Source organism: Cupressus sempervirens, chromosome 4, assembly GCF_028749045.1.
Source record: "Cupressus sempervirens isolate cs-2001-9-10 chromosome 4, ASM2874904v1, whole genome shotgun sequence".
Taxonomy (NCBI): domain Eukaryota; kingdom Viridiplantae; phylum Streptophyta; class Pinopsida; order Cupressales; family Cupressaceae; genus Cupressus; species Cupressus sempervirens.
Genome location: NC_143121.1, coordinates 475,300,695 through 475,325,005, shown reverse-complemented (window position 1 = coordinate 475,325,005; position 24,311 = coordinate 475,300,695). Strand labels below are relative to the sequence as shown.

General features: G+C 35.9%; 1 protein-coding gene across 1 annotated transcript in view; it reads left to right on the top strand.

Annotated features, from left to right (window-relative positions):
• Positions 1-878: 878 nt before the first annotated feature.
• Positions 879-24,311, top strand: part of LOC149562022 (serine/threonine-protein kinase PCRK1-like) — a 61,873-nt gene continuing 38,440 nt past the window's right edge. Inside the window, exons 1-2 of the mRNA XM_089825560.1 lie at positions 879-1,630; positions 20,694-20,954. Of these exons, the coding sequence (XP_089681686.1) occupies positions 1,187-1,630; positions 20,694-20,954 (705 nt within the window). The 5' untranslated portion in view covers positions 879-1,186. The remainder of the gene's footprint in view (positions 1,631-20,693; positions 20,955-24,311) is intronic.

The following is a 24,311-nucleotide window of genomic DNA, read 5'->3' as shown; positions in this document are numbered from 1 at the left end:
GACACAAAACACAAATAGCTCAAATCGCAAGCATCTTTAACTTAATGTCCTATCAAGATTATTTAGCTAAGCAGGACAAGTTGAAGGTGTACGAAATTCAGCAAATAAATAATAGCAACTTCCATGCCAAACATTAAATACAAACTGACAAACATTTGTTCATCTTTATCCGTTAGTTTTGTTTTTGGCATTTTTTTCTCCTCCAGAAAATAAGATATTTCCCAAGAAGATTGATTCAGGCCAATGAGAATTAAGGAATTGTCAATTTCGCAATAAATCCTCTGCCATGGCGGCTAGGGCTCTGCGGCAAGATGAGAGATTGGGCAGGTCGCTGCCAATTTTTCCGGTTTTTTTGTTTCAAAAAATAAGAATTGGGGCCAATGACAATTAAGAAATTAGAATGTAAAAAATTAATTAAAAAATACAATTTCCAAAACCTTAGCTTCGAATACCTTTTTGCCATCGTAAAATTAATGCAATCGGAGTTGGGGGGTGCTAAGGGGAACATTAGTTCCCTGACTTATATAAGGCAGGGACTAATAATAGAAAGGGTAAATCTTACGTAGAGTGAGGTCTGCATACGGTGGAGCCGGCGGGCCATCCCTTTGGCTTTGAACTCTTGTTTTGTTCTGGTTGGAAAATCATATTATCCTTGACAGAAGTGGGGTCGGTTCAAATAAATTCCCTGGGAAAAGGGCAGATGCGTGGAGAAGGGGAAGTGATCCATCAATGGTCATTCTACAGTGTGATGCGCTGTACTGTAGTTGGGTGTACTACAGTGGGGGAATATGTCAAAGAGCGGGAAGACGCGGTCAGAGAATATACTATCGTATTTGTGGACAAAGTATTAGGTAGTTGAAGCCATCTGTTTTTTCCCGTTTCTCTAGCCTACCATGACCGCTTCGAATTTGCTTGAGCACGTATTCATGCCGATTAGGTGATGGTGGCGGCCAATTGAGCTGATATGCCAGGATTTGTTGAACAAGAGCAGCAAATGTAATGGGCAAAACATCAAATTGACACCACATATACCCATCTGGATTGAAAGGCTGAAGACCAGTGAGTATCTCACAGATACCCATTTGGATTGAGAGGCTGAAGACCATTGACGGCATCACAGATCCCCTTTTTTGGGCTGGGTAAGGCAATTGACAAGTGCTTTGATTGTTTTTCTGGGTTGTCAAGTATGAAGTGTTTCCATTTTTCATATGGAGACAAGAAGGAGGAAGAACAGAGGAATAACAACATCAACGATAACAAGAGGAAATCCTTATGGACGCGGTCAATGAGTGGCGGGTCAAATCCAGATGGCAGGAGGTCCGGCTCTGACATTCAGTCTCATTCTCATTCGCATTCTCAATCTCAGTCTCAGACAATTTCAATGTCCGATACGAGTATTGATTCACCTGGGCACCCGAGTATAACGTCCACTTTGTCCCAAAAAGCCCCACATAATCTCCGGGTGTTCACTTACGCAGAGCTCAAGTTTGCAACCAAGAACTTCAGTCGCCACCTCATGCTTGGAGAAGGGGGATTTGGGTGTGTTTACAAAGGAGTGGTCAAAAGCCTTGATTATCCCAATTCCAAAATTGAGGTAGCTGTCAAGCAGCTCAACAAAAAAGGAATGCAAGTAAGCCCCCTCTAGCCGTCGATTGCTATTTGATTTATCTTCCACTAAAAGAGCATTGCTACGTACCATGTATTTCTGCCCTTTTTATGTTCTTAGATCTCACACTCATCTGTTACTACAATAGAGATCGCCTTAATAGACTGAACAGGACTATGATGATTGACTTCTAGATGAGGAAATATCAATTGTCAGACGCAAGTCCCTGCTGTTATTAAACACTTCATTTTATTAAAATTTGATCCCCCGCTTCATCCATTCGAGTTCTTATGAGAGAGACTTTATAAAATCATTACCATGAAAGATGAATGAAATAAATGCTGTAAATTACTAGTCATGAAGGATGGGTATGCCGAGCACATTTTTAATTTCTGAAAATGGTGGCAGAAAAACTGTCGGAAAGGATACACAGGGCTCCAACCTTGACACAAAAAAAATTACATCCAGTAAACTATAGGATTATCTTATCACATGGCACGGTCAACTTGTGTTTCATTACTTATCCTTGCTGCCCCACACGTAATCACTCAAAACAATTGGCATTTCCTATCATTTTTGGCATGAGTTTGCCTTCTTTGTTTTCTAAATAAAGTAAAACGAGAAATATCTCCTTTACTCCCAGGTTTTCAATTCATCGTACAGTGCTTCTTTCAAATCTTCGGCGACTCTGTTGAACACTTTTTGGTGTGTTGCCCCGCTGGCGAAATTTGATTCGCTTTTTGATGTTTGGTGTGAGGAAAATGGTTTTATACTCACTGGAAACTGGAAAGAGAAATCCAATCTTCATCATAAATGAAAATAGCAGACGTTTCATGGCAAGGAGCGACTCACAGGATAGGCAGAAAGGCATTGTTTAGCGGATTCACGCGTCAGTAGGAACTTTAATCATCTGGCAAAATAGCTTTGTAAAACACGGTTTTGCCCATTTAAGATCCGTTTTCATCATGTTGAGCCATCTCTCATCGCAAGGTGTGTTTGTGCATATGAAAGTGTTTGTCATCTTAAGCATTTTGTATTTTTCTTGCATTGTAGGTTCATTTCATCATTTTAAAAACTTTATGGTCAAACGGCATTTTCAATTGCGCATCTGTGAAACTGCACTGTAATGTGCGGATTATGCATTTCGGTTGTATACTAGTTGGCAAAGAAAAATGGTTAATGCCTTTCAATCACAATACAAATCACAATGCTCACAACCTGTTAATGTAGGTAGCATACAGCAAGATGCAACGCAGAGGCATCGGCACTGAGCTTGCATCTGAAATCTTTTTTAATCTGTTCAAAGCAACTGTATATGCAAGTACTTTCCAATATATCTAACAAGTTTGTATATTATGACATTTATGTAGGACTAATCGTGTTTGAAACAAATACACTTTTAAAAAGCATTGAATCGCATGGTCAAAAGGAGTAATACACTACGCAAATGGAACGAAAATCGAGTGTGTTCTCAAGAAAGAACTCTCTCCTGATAACGTTGAATGCTAAATGATGGTATAGCAGCATATGTGCAAAGACACTTGAAGTTCAGTGCGTGTGGGATAAATGTTAGATGACAGCAGCTGTGCCCTTGGTGTTGACACTCTTACAAAGGAATGATCTATTACAAAGAAGCCGGCACTATCATAAAAGTAGACATTTTAAGTTCTGTGCATGTGGGATAAATGCTTAAAAATAGCAGCTGTGCCCTATGAGTAGAAACTATAACAAAGGAATGATCCATTTCAAAGTAGACACTAGAAGAATACACACGTGGACAGGGACAATGCTGTTATATATTGAGAAATGCATTTCAGTCAATTGTCTCCAAATGAAGGTGGTGTCACCTCTCTCACACATGCACCTTGCTGGTCATTTGTGCAACTGCATTTTGTTTGCCTTTCTTTTTTGTATGCCCAAGTCATAATCTTAGTGCTGTTAATGTTTTAGCATCAGTAGAAGTAAAATGATGATTATTTGATATACTAATTAGTGTTTATGTTTTCAGAGAAACTGTCATTGTTACTTATTAAACATGCGTGTGTGTGTGTTTGGATTAATATATGTTTGCAACACATTGCCTATCGGCAGTATGATCAACTGCATATTAAAGCAGTAAGGCAATCGCTGTTTGCATCGGCATGTTAATGAATGTATTATCGGGCTCATTACTTGTATTGAGATCGGGCTCATCACTTATATTTAGTTTGTCTTAACTAACGGGCAGTTAGTCATGCCAGTCATGACTCTCCGTCTACATATTTAAAGAGAGCAGATCACTGAGGAATGTAATCAATCCACGGCATCACAGGATATAATGATCTGCAAGTAATACTTTGTTATCATTTCCAATATATTTTACTTAAATCTAACCTGCAGTAGCATACAGCATTCAGAGCACATTCAGCATACAGGTGATATTCTCAGCGAATCATAAAAGGAAGATACTGAACCGGGTCAGTAAGAGATCATCATCATTTGAAGACATACTCTGCTCTTCTATAGTACAAGTAAGAGTTCCATTTCATTGTAATTGTTTTATCTATCAGAGATCAATAAAACTTAACATGGTATCAGAGCCATTCTGATAAGAAAAACCATTACACAAAATAAGATCTCAGTTTTTTAAGAAAAAGGGGCTAAAACCTTAAACCATTAAAATGGTGAATCATGTGAGACTAGAAGATAGGCTTGGGGGTGCATCTAATTTCTCTTCATGGAAAATTAGAGTAATGATAATATTAAGGGAAATGGAATTAGAAGAATATATTGAATCAAACATGTCTATACCTGAAAATGGGCCAGAGAAAGTAACATGGAAAAGACATAATAACAAAGCAATGAAGATCATTATAGATTCAGTAAAAGATCATATCCTACTGTCCATATCTAGTCTCAAAACTGCATTTGAAATGTTCTCCACAATTCGAGATACATTTGAAATCAACAATACTAGTAGATTATTAACTTTAAAACAAGATCCACTATACAAAAAGATGAAAAATGGAGAATCTATCACCTCATACTTTTTAAGAATTTCTGAACTAAAAGATCAACTTGCAACAATGGACAGTCAAGTTGATGACAAAGAACTCAGCATGATAGCACTAAGAGGTCTTCCACTATCATGGGAAACATTTTTTCGAGGATTAAGCTCTCGACCCGAACTTCCAAAATTTGATATATTAAAAAATGAATGCACTCAAGAAGAATCTAGATTAGGATCAGGAGGACTAAGCACAAATCAAGAGGGAGAAATTCAAGCACTTCATGTAAAAACAAATAAGAAGAGAAAATTTAAATAGAACAAAAAGGAATCAAACAAATCTTACAAGCAAAGTGATTGGTCTAAAGTTAGATGTTTCAAATGTGACAAAATTGGTCACCCCCACAAATTCTGTCTTGAAAAGAAGAGAATTCGAGCAGCCTTAGTAGAAATCAAAGAAGAGGGTGAAGAGAAAGAAGAAAGAGAAAATTATGCTTTTTACTTAGCCCTTTCAAGTGAATTAAACTCTAATAACAATACTTGGATCATCGACAGTGGAGCATCTCGACACATCATTGGTTTTAAAGACAAATTTGAAACCTTCTCTGAACAAACCTCAGAAGAAGTTACCATTGGAGATAACTTATCTTATTAAAAGAATTGGTTTCTATTCAATTCAACTAAACTCAGAAATTACACTACAACTCAAAAATGTTTTATATGTACAGGAATAAAGAGAAATCTAGTGTTTATTTTTGGTCTTGTTGATCAAGGTTTCAGAATCACATTTCAAGACAACAAAGTTCTATTTTGGCCCAAGAACTCTAATATTAAGAAAGCCATTTCCATCAGATTTAGAGATGGAAGTCTTTATAAACTTTGTAATAATCAAAACTTAAATCGAGCTCTCAGTCATGAAACTTCAAATTCCACTGAAATTTGGCATAGGAGGCTCGGTCACCTTCACTACCGGGCATTATCATCCATAGGAAAAATTGTAAAAGGTTTACCTAACCTTAAAACTAATTATTTAAGTATTTGCAAAGGATGTGCTTTAGGTAAAATTTTTAAACAATCATTTCTTGAAAGTGTTCACAAATCCAAGTCCATCCTTGAATTGATCCACATTGATCTTTGCGGTCTTATGTCTGTACCTTCTCTTAATGGATGCTTCTTCTATATAATTTTTATTGATGATTACTCTAGAAGAACCTGGATCAATTTTTTGAAGCAAAAGGAATCAACTGAAGTTTTAGCAAAATTCAAAGAATTCAAAGCCTTAGTTGAAAATTAGTTAGGACATAAAATAAAAACTCTAAGATTAGACAATGGAGGTGAATATACCTCTGATATTTTAAAGAATTTTTGTATTTCTGTTGGGATTAAGAGGGAGTTTTCTGTACCTTATAATCCTCAATAGAATGGAATTGCGGAACGTAAAATAAGATCAATTGTTGAATCAGCCAGAGCAATGATGCATGATCAAAACCTTCATACTTCCTTCTGGGCCGAAGCATCGAACATTGCAGTCTACATTCAAAATAGATGTCCACACTCAGTTTTAGAGAACACCACTCCAGAAGAAGTATTCACTGGCATTAAATCCGATCTAAGTCATTTAAGAATATTTGGATGTCCAATTTATATTCACATATCCAAAGAGAAAAGAACAAAACTAGAACCTTCCGGGAAGAAGGGAATATTTATTGGATATAGTGAAACAACAAAAGGATACAGGATCTTCATTCCAGGTCAAAAAACAATTGAGATTAGCAGAGATGTGAAATTTGAAAAAGATACTGCCTTAAAAATTTCCAAAAACAGTGATGAATCTGTCATTAAGTCTATTCTTGAAGAAGATGAAAATCAACAAACAAAAATTGAGAGGGAGAATGATTCTAAACCTTCCTCTTCCACTATGCCTGATCATGAAGATTCTGAAAATATCAATAATAAAAAGAGGCCACTCTAGGCTAGAAAAATGATAGAAGAAAATCATGTTGAACCTAATGAAGTAATGCGAGAGAGCAAAAGATCAAGAAATCAATTGTGTTATGTTGCATTGTTAACTGAACTTATAAAAACAGAACCTTCTAGTGTTAAAGAAGCACTTTCAAATCAGTCTTGGAAAGAAGCAATGATTGAAGAATATAACTCTATATTAAAAAATGATGCATGGGATTTTGTACCAAGAACTAAGAACAAATCAATTGTTTCTTCCAAATGGCTGTTTAAAATTAAACATACATATGATGGAAGCATTGAAAAATACAAAGCCAGGTTTGTAACACGAGGTTTTTCACAGAAAAAAGACATCGATTATGAAGAAACATTTGCTCCAGTTGCTAGAGATACTTCAGTCAGAACCTTCTTAGCTATTGCAGCATCCAAGGGATGGAAGGTACATCAAATGGATGTCAAAACAACATTCCTTGATGGCAAGATTGAAGAAGTCTATATCGAGCAACCAGAAGGATTCAGTACTCATGACAGCAAAATTCACGTCTGTAAGTTAAAGAAAGCATTTTATGGTCTCAAATAGGCTCCTAGAGCTTGGTATGAAAGGATAGACAACTACCTATTAAAGTTAGGATATTCCAAAAATGAAGCTGATCCCAACTTATATTTCAAAACAGATGGTGATGATATGATTATCCTTGTGTTATATGTTGATGATTTGTTGATAACAGGTGAGGAACATCTCATAAAGAAATGCAAACAAGAGCTCACAGCAGAGTTTGAAATGAAAGACTTAAGTCTACTTCACTACTTTCTTGGATTAGAAGTCTGGCAGCAAGATAACTGCATTATTTTGAATCAGGGAAAATATACAATCGACATCTTAACAAAATTTGGGATGATGGAATGTAAACTTGCAACTACGCCTATGGAAGTAAATCTACATAACTTGAAAGATGATATGATCAAATCAGAATTTACAGATTCTACTTACTACAGGCAGATTATTGGATCTTTAATGTATTTGGTTAATACTCGTCCTAACATATGTTATGCTACTCACACCTTGAGTTAGTTCATGTGTGCATCAAAGAAGATACATCTCCATGCAACTATATACATTTTGAGATACTTAAAGGGTACTATTGGAGTGGGAATTAAATATGATAAAGTCGACATGGAACTTCATGGATATTCAGATTCAAATTGGGCAGGTAGTCCTATTGAACGTAAGAGTACTTCTGGATATTGTTTCAGTCTAGGATTTGGCATAGTTTCTTGGTCCAGCAGAAAACAAACTTCAGTTTCATTAAGTTCCACTGAAGTAGAATACATCGCATCCTCCTTGGGTGCTAAAGAAGCGGTATGGCTACGAAAGTTGTTAGCAGATTTGTTTAAAAGACTTTTGAAGCCCACTGCGATTCATTGTGATAATCAAAGTTGCATCAAGCTTTCAAGCAAGTTGGTATTCCACAATCACTTTGATGGAGCTTAGATTTTCACAAGATTAAGACTTCCATTTATATTTTTCGTTTCATTCATAGGATAAATTTTTTATCCAATCAATTACGAGTCTTCCTGCTTGTTACTAAGATTTATTTTTAAGCTTCATCATTTTCATTCAACAGTGCTGCTAGTTTTTCAACCATTCAAACTATTTGTTATTCTATGGATAAAGCTGCTCAGTTTTCATGTAGTAATCTCTAGTCACCCTAAAAGATTATGCATAGAAGAGAACATGATAGTAACTATAATGTGGATTGTACAGATGCAGTTTTAAATGATTGTGTCAGTGAGCTATCTTCTGATGGGGAGGTTTCATGAGGTATATTTAGTTGAGAGTGGATATATCCTAATTGATATGGTTGCAAGGAGTATATCCATAATGGAAAGACTTGTGTCATAAATATTAGATCTTCTTGAGAAGGCAGCAATGACTTCAAATAGCATAGCATAATCAGGCAGAATTTGAAGCATAGAATTATGTGTACAAGATAAGATTTTGCTTGTGAAAGAGATTGAGATTATATCAGCTTGATTTGTGTTTGAAGATGCAAGTAGAATGATTTGTTCCGCATATTTTCTTGATTGAAGTATGTTACATATATGAAAGAGTTTGAGGAACATATGTAAGATGAAGCCACTTGTTTTGATTGATGAGCAAAATGAAGTTGATCAATCAAGATAAAAAGAATCTGTATATCCACAAGTATAAGCTCCCAGCCTGCTTCTTGATCCATAGAAAAGGATTGGAAAGGGATTGTATCGATTCAGTTTCCTACAGGAATACTATTAAAAATATATACATCAACTACACCTAGCACTTTACCAATGTGAGCAAGTAGCTAAAAGGGGTCTTACTTCAGAACTGTAAGACTTGGAAAATTTCGAGAAAAGATGACCAAGGGATGTTAAGTCTTTGATGCTGAAACTCACAAGATACAAGTTGTGTTTTTAACATATCTTTGTTTGGATTCCCCCTGAATGTGCAGGACAATTTAGTGGTGTGCTTGAGGATGCAAATGTTTTTTCAAGTGCATAGAGATGAAACGTAAAAACTTAGATATGTTCTGGAAGAAATTACATGACTTCGTGGGTTTTCTTTCCCCCAAGCAATATCTTACTATTAGTGTCTAATGTTATTACGTATGTGTTGCAAGCTTGGAGACATGCATTGATGCAGAGGAAATGCACCCGATTATTTGCAGATATCGTGGAAGTGGAAACTTGAGCTAAATAAATTGCTCAATACATACCGAACAGGAGAAGTGGAATGATGGAGTTTATCTGCACACACACATTGATCCTTGATGTGCTGGACATGGTGAATACGCGTTTGAAGGAGGGAAAGGCACCTATGATTTGGAGCATCACGTTTGCAGCAAATTATTCAAATAATATGCGCCGCCAAGAACATTTTATGGTGAGTTCAGAAAAGAAGCAGAGGAGAAGGATATGTGAGTTAAAGAGCACGAGGATAGCAGTCACGTTGCCAGGAATGATTTTTATTACACATGGTGACAAGGGTTACAGTTCTGAGAGGAAAGAAGACTCTTGTGAATGGAGTTATGGTGTGATACCATTTATATCAAACGCAAATAAATAAATTTGATATTGTTTATTGGTCAATTAAATCGTTGTATACTTTACCCAAACTCCAAACATCATAAAAATTAATCTGGAGTTACATTACCCTAATCCAAGTCAGTTTATCATTAAGAGTCGATGGTTTGTAGGAATTTTGAAGATTTAGTTTAATAGTGTAAGATTAGTTTCTTTTATGAAGAGATATGATGGTTGAGGTATGCCTCTTCATCTATTATAAATTTAAGATGTAAAAATCAAAACGAGAGACAATTTTTATTCATATTCCTATAAATTTATACATATCTTATGCACTTATGATATTTTATATTTTTCATTTGCAAAGAATGATTTTTTGAACTAAGCCTGTGGATGGTGGATTATTGAATAAATTCTGGTGCGATTCTGGAGTCGAATTGTATTGGATGGATCATTTGCAAAGAGTGTCTCCAATACAATTTTATTTCCGAATTAATAAGAAATATCTATTTAATTTATTTGTATTAGAGTTTTAAATTATTATTAAGTTGTGTCCTTTATAAATGGTTTTCATTAATTTCTAAAAATATTTTAATATTCGGATAAGTGGATTGGGTCATTATTGCATTTTAAATTTGATAAACATAAATATTGTGAAATATTTAATTATTTTCGTATTTATGTCTAGTTTGTCTCCGTAGGAGTTAAAGTGCATCCTAGACTAGTTTAAAATTGTGTTTGTATAATTGATCCGTCGCGTTTGGATTATTAATATGTTTATAGTTTAAATATATTGAACTTTATAAAGTTGCACGTTTCAACTTATAATATTGACTCTGATTGCCCATTTAATTAAGCACTGGTCATTTACTCTTAATTCATAATCCATATATTGGCAACTGTTTCATTTCTTTCCATCGAGGAATTAATATATTCATTTGTTGCATTTATTCTTTATTTAAAATATTATCACATTTATTTATTAATTCATAATTCACAAATTTGATGTTTTCTGTAATTCTTGCCATTAGGAAAACTCATTGCATTCGTGTTTTAATCAATCTGCTATAAGCGTCTTGGATCTAAGTGTTGTTGTCCAAGATCCGGTACACCCGCCTTGGTTTTGCAGAGCCGGAAGCACAGGGGATTTGGATCGTATCGATCAATCCTATTAAGTTGGCCTTAACCAGTTGGATATCCCAGCATCGAGCAGGCAAGGCTCGTAGGATTCCAATCTGCGGTTTTGGGAAACAACACGCTTCAAACATATTGAAATTCCTTTTCATTACATTCAAGCAATGGTGAATCTTAGAATCATTCAATTAGAGTATATCTGTACTAATGAGCAAACAAATGATATCTTTACCAAGCCTCTTGCTAAAGTGAGGTTGAAATACTTAAGAGAAAAACTTGGTATGATTAATTTGTAATATTGAATATTAAATTAAATTTTAAATTCATGTGAGTTTATGCTTCTATTGTTTGTTAGTGCCATCATATGTAATGAAAGGTGACGATCTTTCATGGACATATTTATTGAGAAGGTAATTATTTACAAGGTGACGATCTTGTAAATAATAGGCCTGTTATCATGGACATCTCTAGACATTGCTTCGGGCAATTAGAGATCATAGATAACGAACTCATGTTATTATCATGGACATCTCTAGACATTGCCTCGAGCAATTAGAGATCATGAGTAACAAATTTTCATGGACATCTCTAGACATTGCTTCAGGCAATTAGAGATTATGAAATCTTATGTTATTACAATGGACATCTCTAGACATTGCTTCAAGCAATTAGAGATCATAGGTAACATTTTCATTTTGGTTATTCTAGATATTGTTTCAGACAATTAGAGATTGTAATATACATTATGATAAGTGTTCATAGTTTTGTGATTTTTATTATCTGACTTATAACTGTTCATTGTGTGTGAAGATCAGATAAAGCAATTAGGTATTCTATACCAAAATTCTAAAGGTGTTTTACTTGTCCCTTGCTAAAGAGGGAGTGTTAATGTTTTAGCATCAATAGAAGTAAAATGATGATTATCTGATATACTAATCAATGTTTATGTTTTCAGACAAACTGTCATTGTTACTTATTAAACATATATATATATATGTGTGTGTGTGTCTGTGTGTGGATTAATATATGTTTGCAACACATTACCTATCAGCAGTATGGTCAACTGCATATTAAAGCAGTAAGGCAATTGCTGTTTGCATCGGCATGTTAATGAATGTATCATCGGGCTCATCACTTATATTTAGTTTGTCTAAACTAATGGGCAGTTAGTCATGCCACTGAAGAGGCATGACTGTACGGGGGTCATGACTCTCCGTCTACATATTTAAAGAGAGGAGATCGTTGAGGAATGTAATCAATCCACGGCATCACAGGATCCAGCAATCTGCAAGTAATACTTTGTTATCATTTCCAATATATTTTACTTAAATCTAACCTGCAGTAGCATACAGCATTCAGAGCACATTCAGCATACAGGTGATATTCTCAGTGAATCATAAAAGGAAGATACTGAACCGGGTCAGTAAGTGATCATCATCATTTGAAGACATACTCTGCTCTTCTATAGTACAAGTAAGAGTTCCATTTCATTGTAATTGTTTTATCTATCAGAGATCAATAAAACCTAACAAGTGTGCTCTCTCTCTCTCTCTCTCACACACACGTTGTAATCTACTCTCTCTCTCTCTCATATGTTCGGATGTGATCTGATTGATGGTGCCAAAACCTTCCTAACTCCTTTCTCCATTCAGGCTGGATTCTGCCTATATACACATATAACTTTAGAACCAATTTTCGAAATTTATATTGGTCTCCATTTGTCAAATTTGCTTAAATGCTGTTCTCCTTCATCCCCATGTGCTTATTATGTGTAGGGGGTTGTATAAGTCCTACAAAATTCAAAGTATGGGGTGTTATCTGGTGGGTAATTTGTAAGAGTTTTGGAGTTTCCCTTCTTGTTAGACTTCTCCTCCCAACTTCGCCTTTTTGGATCATCCTTGTTGGGATATTGGACTTCCCTTTTTGTTTGTTCCCTCTGCCCTAATCCACTTTCCTCTTAGAATGTTGGAGTTTTTTCCAGTCATCTTTTTCCCTTGACCTTCACTTCTTTGCATTTGTTAGCGTTTCACACTTTTCCATGCTAGCATGCCTTTCATCTGAACCCAACTTCTAAATTCTTAACTTTCAGATCAGAGTTTCAACCATCCCTCACCGAAAATACTTTTTTTGTGGTATCTTTGAACCTTGGTTTCCAACATTTTTCACTTTAATCTCATGTGGAACGTTAGTTCAAACTTATCATTATTTGCATGCCTTAAGGGAGGACTATTTGCATGCCTTAAAGGAGGACTTCCTTGGTACTTGTGATCTCCAACCCCTTGGCTATTTCTTTTATGTTTCCTCTTAAAGTTAGGATGCAGAGATATGCTTATCTTCCTGCTATTGCTATGAAGCATGGCTTACTTTCGATCATCAACTCCTTGGCAATGGTATTGGTTGTAAGGTATCCCTGACACTCATCCCAAAATTTTATAACCCTTGCCTTTTACACTGTTCTACTCTATTACAATCCTGCACAACCCAGAGTGCATTAATAACCACATATATGAGGGATTACTATTGTCTAATCTTAAGGGGTTATTATGTGTATTGTGTCTGTAATAAGACAGTGAATTTTAGGGCCTTCGGCTGCCCCTTTCTCATCAAGTGTGCACCACCTTGTAGCTTGTGCCCTAGCCCTTCATGTGTTTCCTTTTCCCTGTGCCTGAGATCTCTGAAAATTATGAGCAAAATTATTTCTAAATCATTAGATCACATTTTTCCATGCATGCTGATCATTTCACTTGAAAATGAAAACGTGATCTCAAACCTCCAAAGACATGATAAATAATAGGGGAAATTGCAAAATGGTGTTGTGCACATCTCTTTGTCCATTTCACTTGAACGGTGTAAAATCATGCAAAAAGGACTTAGCACTCCTGAAAACATGATGAACAGTAGAAATTTTGCCAAAAGGGGTTCTCATGTCCTGTTTTATTCATAATGTAAAATTGCTTGAAAGAAATCAAACTGCTGAAAATGCAACAAACAATGTGCTTTGCACCCTTCATTCTTTGCTTTTTGATTGATTACCACACGTTCTTCTTGGCATAACTCTTACAACTGGAGTCTGTTTTTGTCCTGTTAGGAGTGCTTGAATGCTCTTTTGACCGACCACACAGTGGAATGGTTTTTATTCTGTTTTGGAGCACAAGAACGGGGAATATTTTTAGGAATGGTGCTAGGCCATTTAGCCCCTGCCAGCAATTTTAGAATCAGTGATGAATTTCATGCTGAAACAGAATCATTTCCACAGATCTATGACGTTTCATATGCTTGGAGTATATGACTCAGTCCCTTGACAATTGTTACCCCAATATGTAAATCAGAGCTACACTTCCTATTGCTTTACTTTGGACCTCTGATACCGATTCGTGGCCCCGCTCCCTGGCTTCCGCATCCGATACGGATGGATTCGGGAAGCCTCCGGATGCTTGCGGGTGGCTTCCGGGCAGCATCCGCAGGGAATCTGGGAGCATCCGGACGCATCCGTGGGAGTTAGGCGGAAAACTAATAAAATAAAGTATATTTTAACTTAAAACTATGAAACAACATGTGACTAAAAGCATTTTTTAAAGCATTTTTTCACAATAAAACCCTAAAACGACTCTAGAAGACAACATAGAAGCATTCACAAGAGTCATTTTAGAGTTTTGTTTGCACCTACAGCCACTCCTTCATTGTGAAGCTAAGTTCAGCATTTTCAAAGAGGATCGATCAAAGAGGGAGAGATAGCTTTCTCAAAGAAGTTTAAACCATTCAAGGTAAGTGATTAATCCTTTTCTTGAGTATTTAGATGAATTTTTTTGAGTTTCTGATTATTTTTTGAAGTTCTTGAAAATTTTTTTGAAGTTTTTTTTCAAATTTTTTTTTTTGAAAGATATGTAGAAGCAACTTTGGGTATCTATTTTAGTAGTTTTTCTCACTTCTTTCCACTTGTATGCATGATCATTGATGTTCATCGTTGTTAGGAACTAATTAAAATTTATTTATTTTCTTATAAAATAGGTTGCAAAAAACTAGGCAAGAATGGATACCGGTGGTAGTGCTAGTCAAAGTTCAGTGGGGGGCCAAGGAGGGGAAGGGACTGATAATTTCAAAATTGATGTAGGTTCTCCTTTGTGGAGACATACAACACGGATATCACAGCTTTCAGGAGGTGGCTCATACTATTGGAAGTGCGATTATCGTCAAAGTAACAAAGGAAAACCTTTCAATAGCTCATATTCTCGAGTGAAGCTTCATTTTATGGGCCCTGCTGGCAAAGGATTTGGAATGTGCAAAGACAAAAATGGTACTGGGATGACTAGTGCAGAAATACTTTCATTTGTAAGAGAACAAGAAGCTGCTGATGCATTGATCAATAGATAAAAAAAAAGCTACTATCAAGGTCCTTCCTCAAAGAGCAAGCCAAAGACACCCATTGAACCAATGGCATCCTCCCAACACCCATTCTTGCAGGTACCTGTGCCAGAAGAGGATGAGGAAGAAGTGGAAATTTCAACCCGTAAAAGAAGCCCATTGGACACCGCATTTAAAATGGGGGGCAAGAGACCGCGCTGATGAAGCTATTGCACGTTGCCTCTATGCGAATGGGCTTTGTTTCAACTTGGTGAGATCAACATATTGGAAGGAAATGGTGGCAGCAATCAAAGAATCACCAGCTGACTACACAAGCTCGGGCTATGAAAAGGTGCGTACAACTTTATTGCAACAAGAGAGGGCACATATAGAGAGAGACCTTCAACCAATCAAAAAATCTTGGAAAACTTCGGGTCTAACTATTGTGTCAGATGGTTGGAAGGATACAAGAAACCGACCACTGATTAATGTGATTGCAATTTCCCCCAAAGGGGCAATGTTTTTGAAGGCCATTGATTGTGAAGGGCAAGTGAAGGATTCGGAATTCATTTCTAGAATTCTCATTGAGGCCATTGAGATGGTGGGTAGTGAGAATGTGGTACAGGTGGTCACTGACAATGCCAAAAATTGCAAGGGTGCGGGTGCTTTAGTTGAGAGTCGGTATGACCATATTTTTTGGACTCCATGCACTGTTCACTCCCTTAACTTGATCATGCAGAGGATTGGCACTGAAGTAGATTGGGTGAAGAAAATATATGAAGAGGGGGAGGACATACAGATGTTTGTGACCAACCACCACATGTCACAATCCATTTTTAGAACATACTCCAAATTGGAGTTGCTGAAGGTAAATTAATTTTTTTAAATTATTAAGTTTCATGGTTTTGTAATTTAGTTAAAAATTAAAATTAATAATTATATTGTCAATTGACATATTGTTAACTTGCTTAGGTTGCTGAGACCCATTTTGCATCTCATACAATCATTATGAGACAACTTCTCAAGGTAAAAGATGCATTAAGTCAAATGGTCATCGGTCATCAATGGGGTGTATGGAAGATCTCAAATTCAGAAAGAGCACAAAGGATCAGGAATTTGATCTTGAATGAGAGTTGGTGGGTTCGTGTGGCATATGTATTGGATTTCATCGAGCCCATCATGATTATGCTCCGTTTTGCTGATACAGATACACCTTGCTTAGGGGATGTGTATGATGGCATGGACACCATGGTTGAGAAGGTAAAACATTCTATACAAGCACATGAGAGTGACCCCACACAATGTGAAGCCTTATGCAAACAAGTGCAAGCAATTATCAACCATCGCTGGAATAAGATGACTACCCCATTGCACCTCCTTGCATATGCCTTATCTCCTAGGTACTATAGGTATGCCGGGTAGAGTTGCACCATTTGTGGATGAGGAGGTTGCTGAGGGGTGCCACAAAGCCCTTTTAAGACTCTTCCCACTGGAAGAAATGCATGAAAAAGTGAGGGAAGAATTTGGGTTGTTTGCTTCGGGGTTAAAGCATTCTCCATTTGCACTAAAGGACCAAAATAGAATGGGAGCTATCACATGGTGGTACATGTATGGTCAACCTTTCAAGCATCTTCAACCTCTTGCAATCAAAGTCCTATCACAAGTAAGTTTTTTATTTTGTTTTGTAAATTTGTTTTAAAATTTTATGTTTACACTTGCATTGTAGAATTTAGTGTTTCACACATTCTATAAAATTAATTTGCTTTTCATTTGTATGTTTTGTGACAACTATATAGGTTGCTAGTTCTTCTGCTGCTGAAAGGAATTGGAGTACATACTCCTTTATCCATTCGGTGAAGTGCAACCGGTAGGCTCCAAGAAAGCTGAGGACTTGGTCTTTGTCCACACTAACTTGCGTCTTTTGTCACGTAAGAATGATCATTACAAGGAAGGGGCAATAAAGCTTTGGGATGTAGCCCCTGAGTGTGCAGATTTGGATGCAACACTTAATGATCTTGTTACAGTTGGAGATGGTGATGATGTTAGTGTGGCACATGGTGCATCTAGCATAAGTGGAACCATGCTTGGTTCAAATGATCTTTCAGCAGTTGGAGATGACAATGAGAATGTGGATTTTCTTGCAAATCCCTATGATTCAGAGCCAGACTCTGACTGATTGAATCTTCAGACTTCAATCATTTACCATGTTTTTAAATTTTATTTTGTTGGAATCTTGAACATGACCTATTTGAACTTATTGTTTAAGAGTCAAGACTAAACGCTAATGTTGGACAAGCACATATTGATATTGATATATGAATATCATATGAATTTTGAAATATCTTGAATTTTGTTTAAGGGTTCAATTAACTGTTAAGTATCATAGATTCATAGTCATATTATGCTTTATCAAATGATTTGTTTTTGTATATTTCTTTGTATATATATATATATATATATATATATATATACGTTTCCTCCCGCATCCGCATCCAAAAAAAAATAAAATCCCCGCATCCCGTATCCGCTTCCGGAATCCGCATCCGAATCGGTAACTTAGCTTTGGACCAATCAGAGACCTTTATACAGATCTGGGGGTCATATTTTCCATCTTGGATACCTAAGGACACCTGGAAACATAGCTTCATGATGTGCAGACTTCTTAGGCAGAATCCCTTTTCTTTGTCATCACAGTCGAAGTATTTCCCTAGTAGGATCCATAGTAAGGAAAGGTTTGTAATATACGTTGCACTTCATATGTTAAATCTGGCAGCAGGGAGTCATTATGCTACACAATCTTCATTGACTCTCTTGAGTCTTGACCAATGGATAAGGTAGTGACTTGGTTTTAAACTTCTGATCAATCTTTATGTGACATAACTTGTTGAAATTCATTTGTCATTAATGGTACAATGGACGATTATGCCCACAAAAATTTGATTTATGTACTTTCTTTTAAAAATTGGCGAAGTGCAAGGATTTTCAGCCTGGCCCTTGATCTGGGTGAGGCCACAAATGAGGAACCTCATTCCATATGACATTTATTTCAGGACGTCATAGCAACACATCATAATCTTGCCATGGATGTTAAGACAAAGGAGTTGCAAGGATTCTTGTCAAGGGCTTAAAATGTAAATGAAGTTACAGAGAATTGTAGGTGTCGTAGGGAGTTGTGAAGTATAAGGAGGCTGTAAAGCATTTTAAGTGTCAAAGGGAGTTGCAAAGAATAATGAGGGAGTTGTAAAGAATTTTAATATTCATAGGCAGTTAAAAATCATCTTCTTTGGAGTGACGAGCTTGGTCAAAGTGGAAGCTCTACTTTGATGGCCATCAACAGAGCTAAATCTAATATACACATTGTGCCAAAACGAAACTGGTTGCATACTTTTTTGCAGCTCTGATTTATTTGCAGAATCAATATTGCCATTGGTAAATAACTGCACAGGTGCTATGTCTCCTTAGCATCAACTCTGTCTACATCTCTTGTTGGGCAGAGCCTTCGATATGACTCCGGGACTAGTATTGACTGCTACACCTTGATACAGATTGTAACTGATAGAACTCATAGAAGGAAAAGGGTCACCTGTAGAAGAGCAACCACTTAATCTTTCACAACTGTTTCTGTCTTATGTAGATTCGTACTTGACATGTATGTATACACATATATAATTAGAGAAGAGAGACAACTATTCCTTTCGTTCGAGAGAATGGTATACAGAGAACATGAATTCGTATTATTTTATTATTTTTGTTAGGGTCATATATTTTGCATGTATCTTATTAATGAATTCCTTTATTATTATGATATGTTGTTAATAACTTTTTTCAACATGTAACACATTTATATGCTAATAGTTTACTGTGCTTCCCATTAGATATCTCATCTCCTAGGATCCAAGTAATTGATCTTGGCATTGTACATCCTTTCAAACAAGACTGGGTTATTGGAAGATTGCAATCCAGATGTGTGAACACTCAAATTCTTCTGTGCCATTTCATATGATTTTACCTGGTAGATGACAGAGTTGTAAGTTCCCATCTTTATATGATCCAGGAGATGGTATCTAATGTAAGGCTGCATTGGTCTTGCACAGGAGATTGATTTTGGTTCTGAACAATCCAAAAGTGTTCATAGAAGTAAAGCTGTTAGTTGTATAAAAGTTAGAAGCATCTACTAGCGCACTTGCAGAAGATGCAAATTAGAAAAGAGTTTTAAGCCTTAGAGTGAAAGGTGCTCTTTTGGAGTGAAAGTTAAAAGATTGTACGAAGATCAAAAATCTACTCCATAGAAAAATATTGCTCCTATATACATGGTTTTTTGTTTAATTGCTTTCTTAGATACCTCAGTTTGGTTTTGACATGGTATGGATGTTTTCTATCTTTCAGATCTCAGTTGAAAAAAAAAAAGATTTTAGATTTCTGTTTCATTTCATTTTTTCTACAGTTTTTCCATTCATTCTCAAATTTTGAGATTTAGCACGTAGAAAATCTGTAAGACTAATAGGAAGTACAGCTCCTCTTGAGAACATCATTCATGAATGAAACCTTTAAAACTAGACTATGATACCTTTGACTGAAATGCTCAAAAGAAAATCCATCTCTTTCTTTGAGAATTGGAGAGACAAAACAGGGATTAAAAACTATTCAGGGAATATGAAGTGGTTTTTATCTGTTACAAGATTTGTATTCGTAAAATCACATTACGAAGTTACTTCGGCAATTCTGCAAAGGTGTACAATTCTGAGTAATGTTGATGAGAAAAGACAAGGAATAGATGGCATCTTATGAATGGTCAGAGATGCACAATATGCAAAAGTGAAAGAAGAATAAAAATACGAGGGGATTTTTGAAGCTGGGAAAATTTCTTTATTTTAATTTTTCCATTTATAATTACACTCTGCGTGCTGGGGGTCTATGGGAGATTCTATTGAAATTTGTTTAGATAATCTATTGTATAAATACCAAAAACAATTTACCCTTTATTCAGGCATAAACCCTTTGTATATTCGTTATTTAATGATTTATTAAAGAGAAGTAAGGTTATCTAAAAAATTAATCAATTGAAGCACGGAGATAGTGATTGTGTTTGTTGAACTGTGAACCAGTCAGGTTTTACAGGAAGTGAACTTAAGCAACACAGTTCCTATCTCCTTAATTCAGTATCATCATTGTAATTCTCTCTTTATGTTTTGAAGTAAATTAGGAGTTCATAATGACAAGGAACATTCATAGTGCTACCATAATTTCATATTTAGGGAACCTGAATCTGACACTTATTCTCTTTAGATTTCACCTTGCTTATCTTCCCATCATGTTGGAAATGTATACTACTATAAAATGAATTGTTTAATTATTACTTGTTAGTGCCAGCTTTGCAAATATATAAAATTTCATAATCAATTTACAAGTAATGAATGATGTTCAGATTTGAGAAGGTGCAATTATATTTGTTCAATCAAGCAATTGGTAAAACAAGTCTTCAGAATTTTATATTTGCTTGTTGTTCCCCATTGTCTCTGGTAAAAAATTTAGAATGCGTTTCATCTTTATGAAGATCTAGTGATATGCTATTGTGTTGTAACCATTTTCTTGTTGTTTATTTAGGGGCATAAAGAATGGGTTACAGAAGTGAATTTTCTAGGGATGGTTGAGCATAAAAATTTAGTGAAATTGGTTGGTTATTGTGCTGAAGATGATGAAAGAGGTATTCAGCGTCTCTTGGTCTATGAGTTTATGCCAAACAAAAGCCTTGAGGATCATCTATTGTGTCGGTCTCTCCCAGTTCTTTCTTGGTTGGTGAGATTACAAATTGCTCTAGAGGCAGCAAGTGGCTTAGCTTACCTACATGAGGAAATGGATTTCCAGGTTTGCTCTTTCATACATTATATCTCATAGTTGATTTTGTCTAATGCAATCAATGGAGTATTGATATCTAATTGGTCAAAATTTAATTCTTTTTGGTGTTTTATCTTATAACATCTAGCAGCTGTTTACTTTTCTAGGCATACTGCTTTACTTTCTTGAGCTGGAGAGACTAGTTAAGTCCTTAGTGGAGCAGCTGTAGTGAGTCTAATGAACAACATACTAGAAATTTACTTGGTGAGATGCTTTTAATCTTTCACAGGATGGGAATTGTTTAGTCATATAGCTAATTTCAGTTCTGCATAAAAATAAAGGCAAACAAGTGAATATTAGGTTGGACTTTGTTGTTGCTATTTCTTTTTAGTTTTGCAATGATTCATAGATAGTGAAACAAAATATATATTTCTAAGAAGAAACTTGAACATAGGACTGTTAATAAGACAGGATAAGACAAAAGCCTTTTCAGGTTTTATTCCTGATCATTGAATCTGACACACTTAGATTGAACTTTTTGCAAATTGCATTCATATCTTCTGAATTATAGTCTCTACAAACATATGGGTTTCAAACCTTTAAAGCAGACTTAGAAATGGATAGGAATTTTGTCAGAGGAACCGCTCTGATATGCCACTCTAATCTGCTGCTGCTTCAATTAATTGGAGCATTAGGCAGTCGCCATTATTTCTCTTGGTTATAAATCACTTATCAGGCATTGCTGCACTTAAAGGCTTCACATGGGAACGAAAAGTTGAAGAGACTTAAAGGAAAATTTGCTAGGCAGGGACCCAAAGACTTGCACTTGTGTGTGTTGGTGTGTTTAAGTGTTCTACCTAGTATGTTATTCTCCTAGATCCTAGATACCCATGTTACTAAAGTTTACTTAGGGGACCACATAGGAACATTCCCATTTTTCCACCTTAAGTGGGACTTCTACCTTTAGTGGACTTATCACTTTATCATGTTTCCGCCTTTGGAGGGTGATCCACCTTTAGTGAATGTGCTGCACAATCACTTTTCCACCTAAGAGGGTGATTAACCTTCTGTCAACATGTGAGACTTTCACTTTTCCACCTTTGTAGGGTGATCAACCTTTAGAGGATGTGTCGCACTATCACTTCACCATAGTGGGGTGATAAATTATCACTCTATGTATCATGTCATAAGATTAAGACACTTGCCATAATCTTATGCATTCCTATATCTCACCTTGGCCTACTTAACTAAGGCCTATCTTTTGTAATCTTCAATTTGATCTAGTCTATTTGCATTCTCGCCGAAAATACAATTTATTCTTGTTACTTTTCCATAGCCAAATCATACATGGTATTTAAGATCGTTGAGTGCCAACAAATAATCTTTTGGAGAGGCTTTTGTTGCTATTTGGGGTATTTTCTTTTTTGGCTTTCTATTGCAAGTCAAAATTGGAGCTTGCTAGTGCAAATCTAAGGACACCATTGGATTCAGAAGACCCAAATTAGATATAAGATCAACTATCAATTCATCAAAATTGGAGTAGTTGATCTATAATCCTTAGAAGAAATTTTGTCCTCCATGGTGGTGCGAATGTTATAATTGCAATGCATCTTGTAGGTGATTTTCAAACAACAATATCTCAATCATCCGAGTTTCTTTTCTTGAGCATTCTTTGTTGATTTGAGCTAGAATTTCATGCTCTACATTGTGGTGTATGTGGTTTTTGATTTCAGTGCTCGAGTCTTTCATAAAATGATTTTGTAACTTTCAAGGCCTCGTTCAGGTTCATATGGACTTCATTTTAGGTGCATTTTTTTGAAATTGCATGATTTTTCTTGTACTCTTGATGCAATAGCATTGTAGGTGTAAGTGCAATCTTGCATCACCTGAAAATATTAGTTAAGGGTTATCTCAGTGCAGAGTTGCTATTTCTAGAAATGTACTATTTTTGGTAAGTTGGTTGTTAGAGCTTACTATGTGCCAATTTATTCCATGAAGGTTCACTCTGGATATATCAACCTACCAATAAAGTTTCATTGCAAGATCAAGTGTAGTTTTGAAGATATTGTAATTTTTTGGTATTGGCAGTTGGGTACAAAAACTTTGAACTTAGTTTTGAAGGCTTTAGAGGCCTTAAAAGAGGGTCAAATGTCAATTGAATAGAGCTTGCAAAGGGTTATAATAGCCAATCGAGTCAACTGGCTATGAGTTATGATTTCTGGAAGTTGTGGATTTTGAAATAGAAAAAATGAAATTCCTTCAAAATTTCATTTGAGTTTTGAAAGTTGTTTGGGGGTTATTCTGATGTAGTAAAATGCAAATAGTAATATCTTAGGGATGGTCAACCTTAAAGTTTAGGGTTAAAATTTCTAGAACCTTCTTGCACGGGTAAAAATTGCTTATATAATGAAGGCTTGTAGGGTCATCTAGGGCTGTTCTGGGGTTGTATATGGTGGCTCTGGCTTGCAAAATATTGTAATGGAAAAGCCCATGTGGTTGTGCATGTCATATTTCTAAATATTATAATTCCATTTCATTTGAGATAATGGAAAGCAATTTTCTTGTTCTTGCAATTTGTTATTGTTTCTCCTTTCTGTTGTGTCTATTTGTGTTAATAAGAGGAGTACCCTTCATCAAGTGGTATCAGAGTAGAGGTTCCTGAGTGTGTAGATAAATTGTCGAACGTGAGGCAGGTTGCACCAAGATTGTGGTTGTGGGTTTGATTGATAAGTGCAAAAATGCCTCCGCAAAAGAATCGTGGCGGAAGAGTGTATGACAAAAGAGGGTTTTAGAGCCTTTTAGAGACAAGTGCAAGCATTGCAAAAGGAGCTACGTAGAGGAAGGAATATTGCAATAAGAGACAAAAGTGAGGAGGAATTTGAAGCAAGGCAAGTTGAACATGAAGCACTAGAAGCGGCCAGGCAAATTGAGGACGATAGGTTTTTGAGGGTTATTTCTAGCATTGGAAAGAGACCCAAGATTGAAGTCCCCACTTTTTTTTGAAAATCTTAACCTAGAGGAATTGATCAACTAGATCAATTATTTGGAAGAATATTTGTAGTATGAAGATGTTGAAGATCATGAGAGGGTCAAATTTGTGAAGGCCAAACTGAAAGGGCATGCAAAATTTTAGTGGCAGGAGATTCAGTTGGAAAGAAATAGATGAGGAAAGGAGAAAATCACAAGATGGAATCAGATAGTGGAGAAATTAAAGAGGCAATTCATTCTCACTGATTACGAGCTTGATTTGCTCAAGAAAATGCAAGGGTTGAAGAAGCAAGAAGATCTGTTTAGGAATATACTAAAGAGTTCTATTGAGTCTTCATCAAAATAGGGCATGCGAAAGTTGGCAAGGAAAAATTTGTCCATTACCCTAATGGGTTAAGG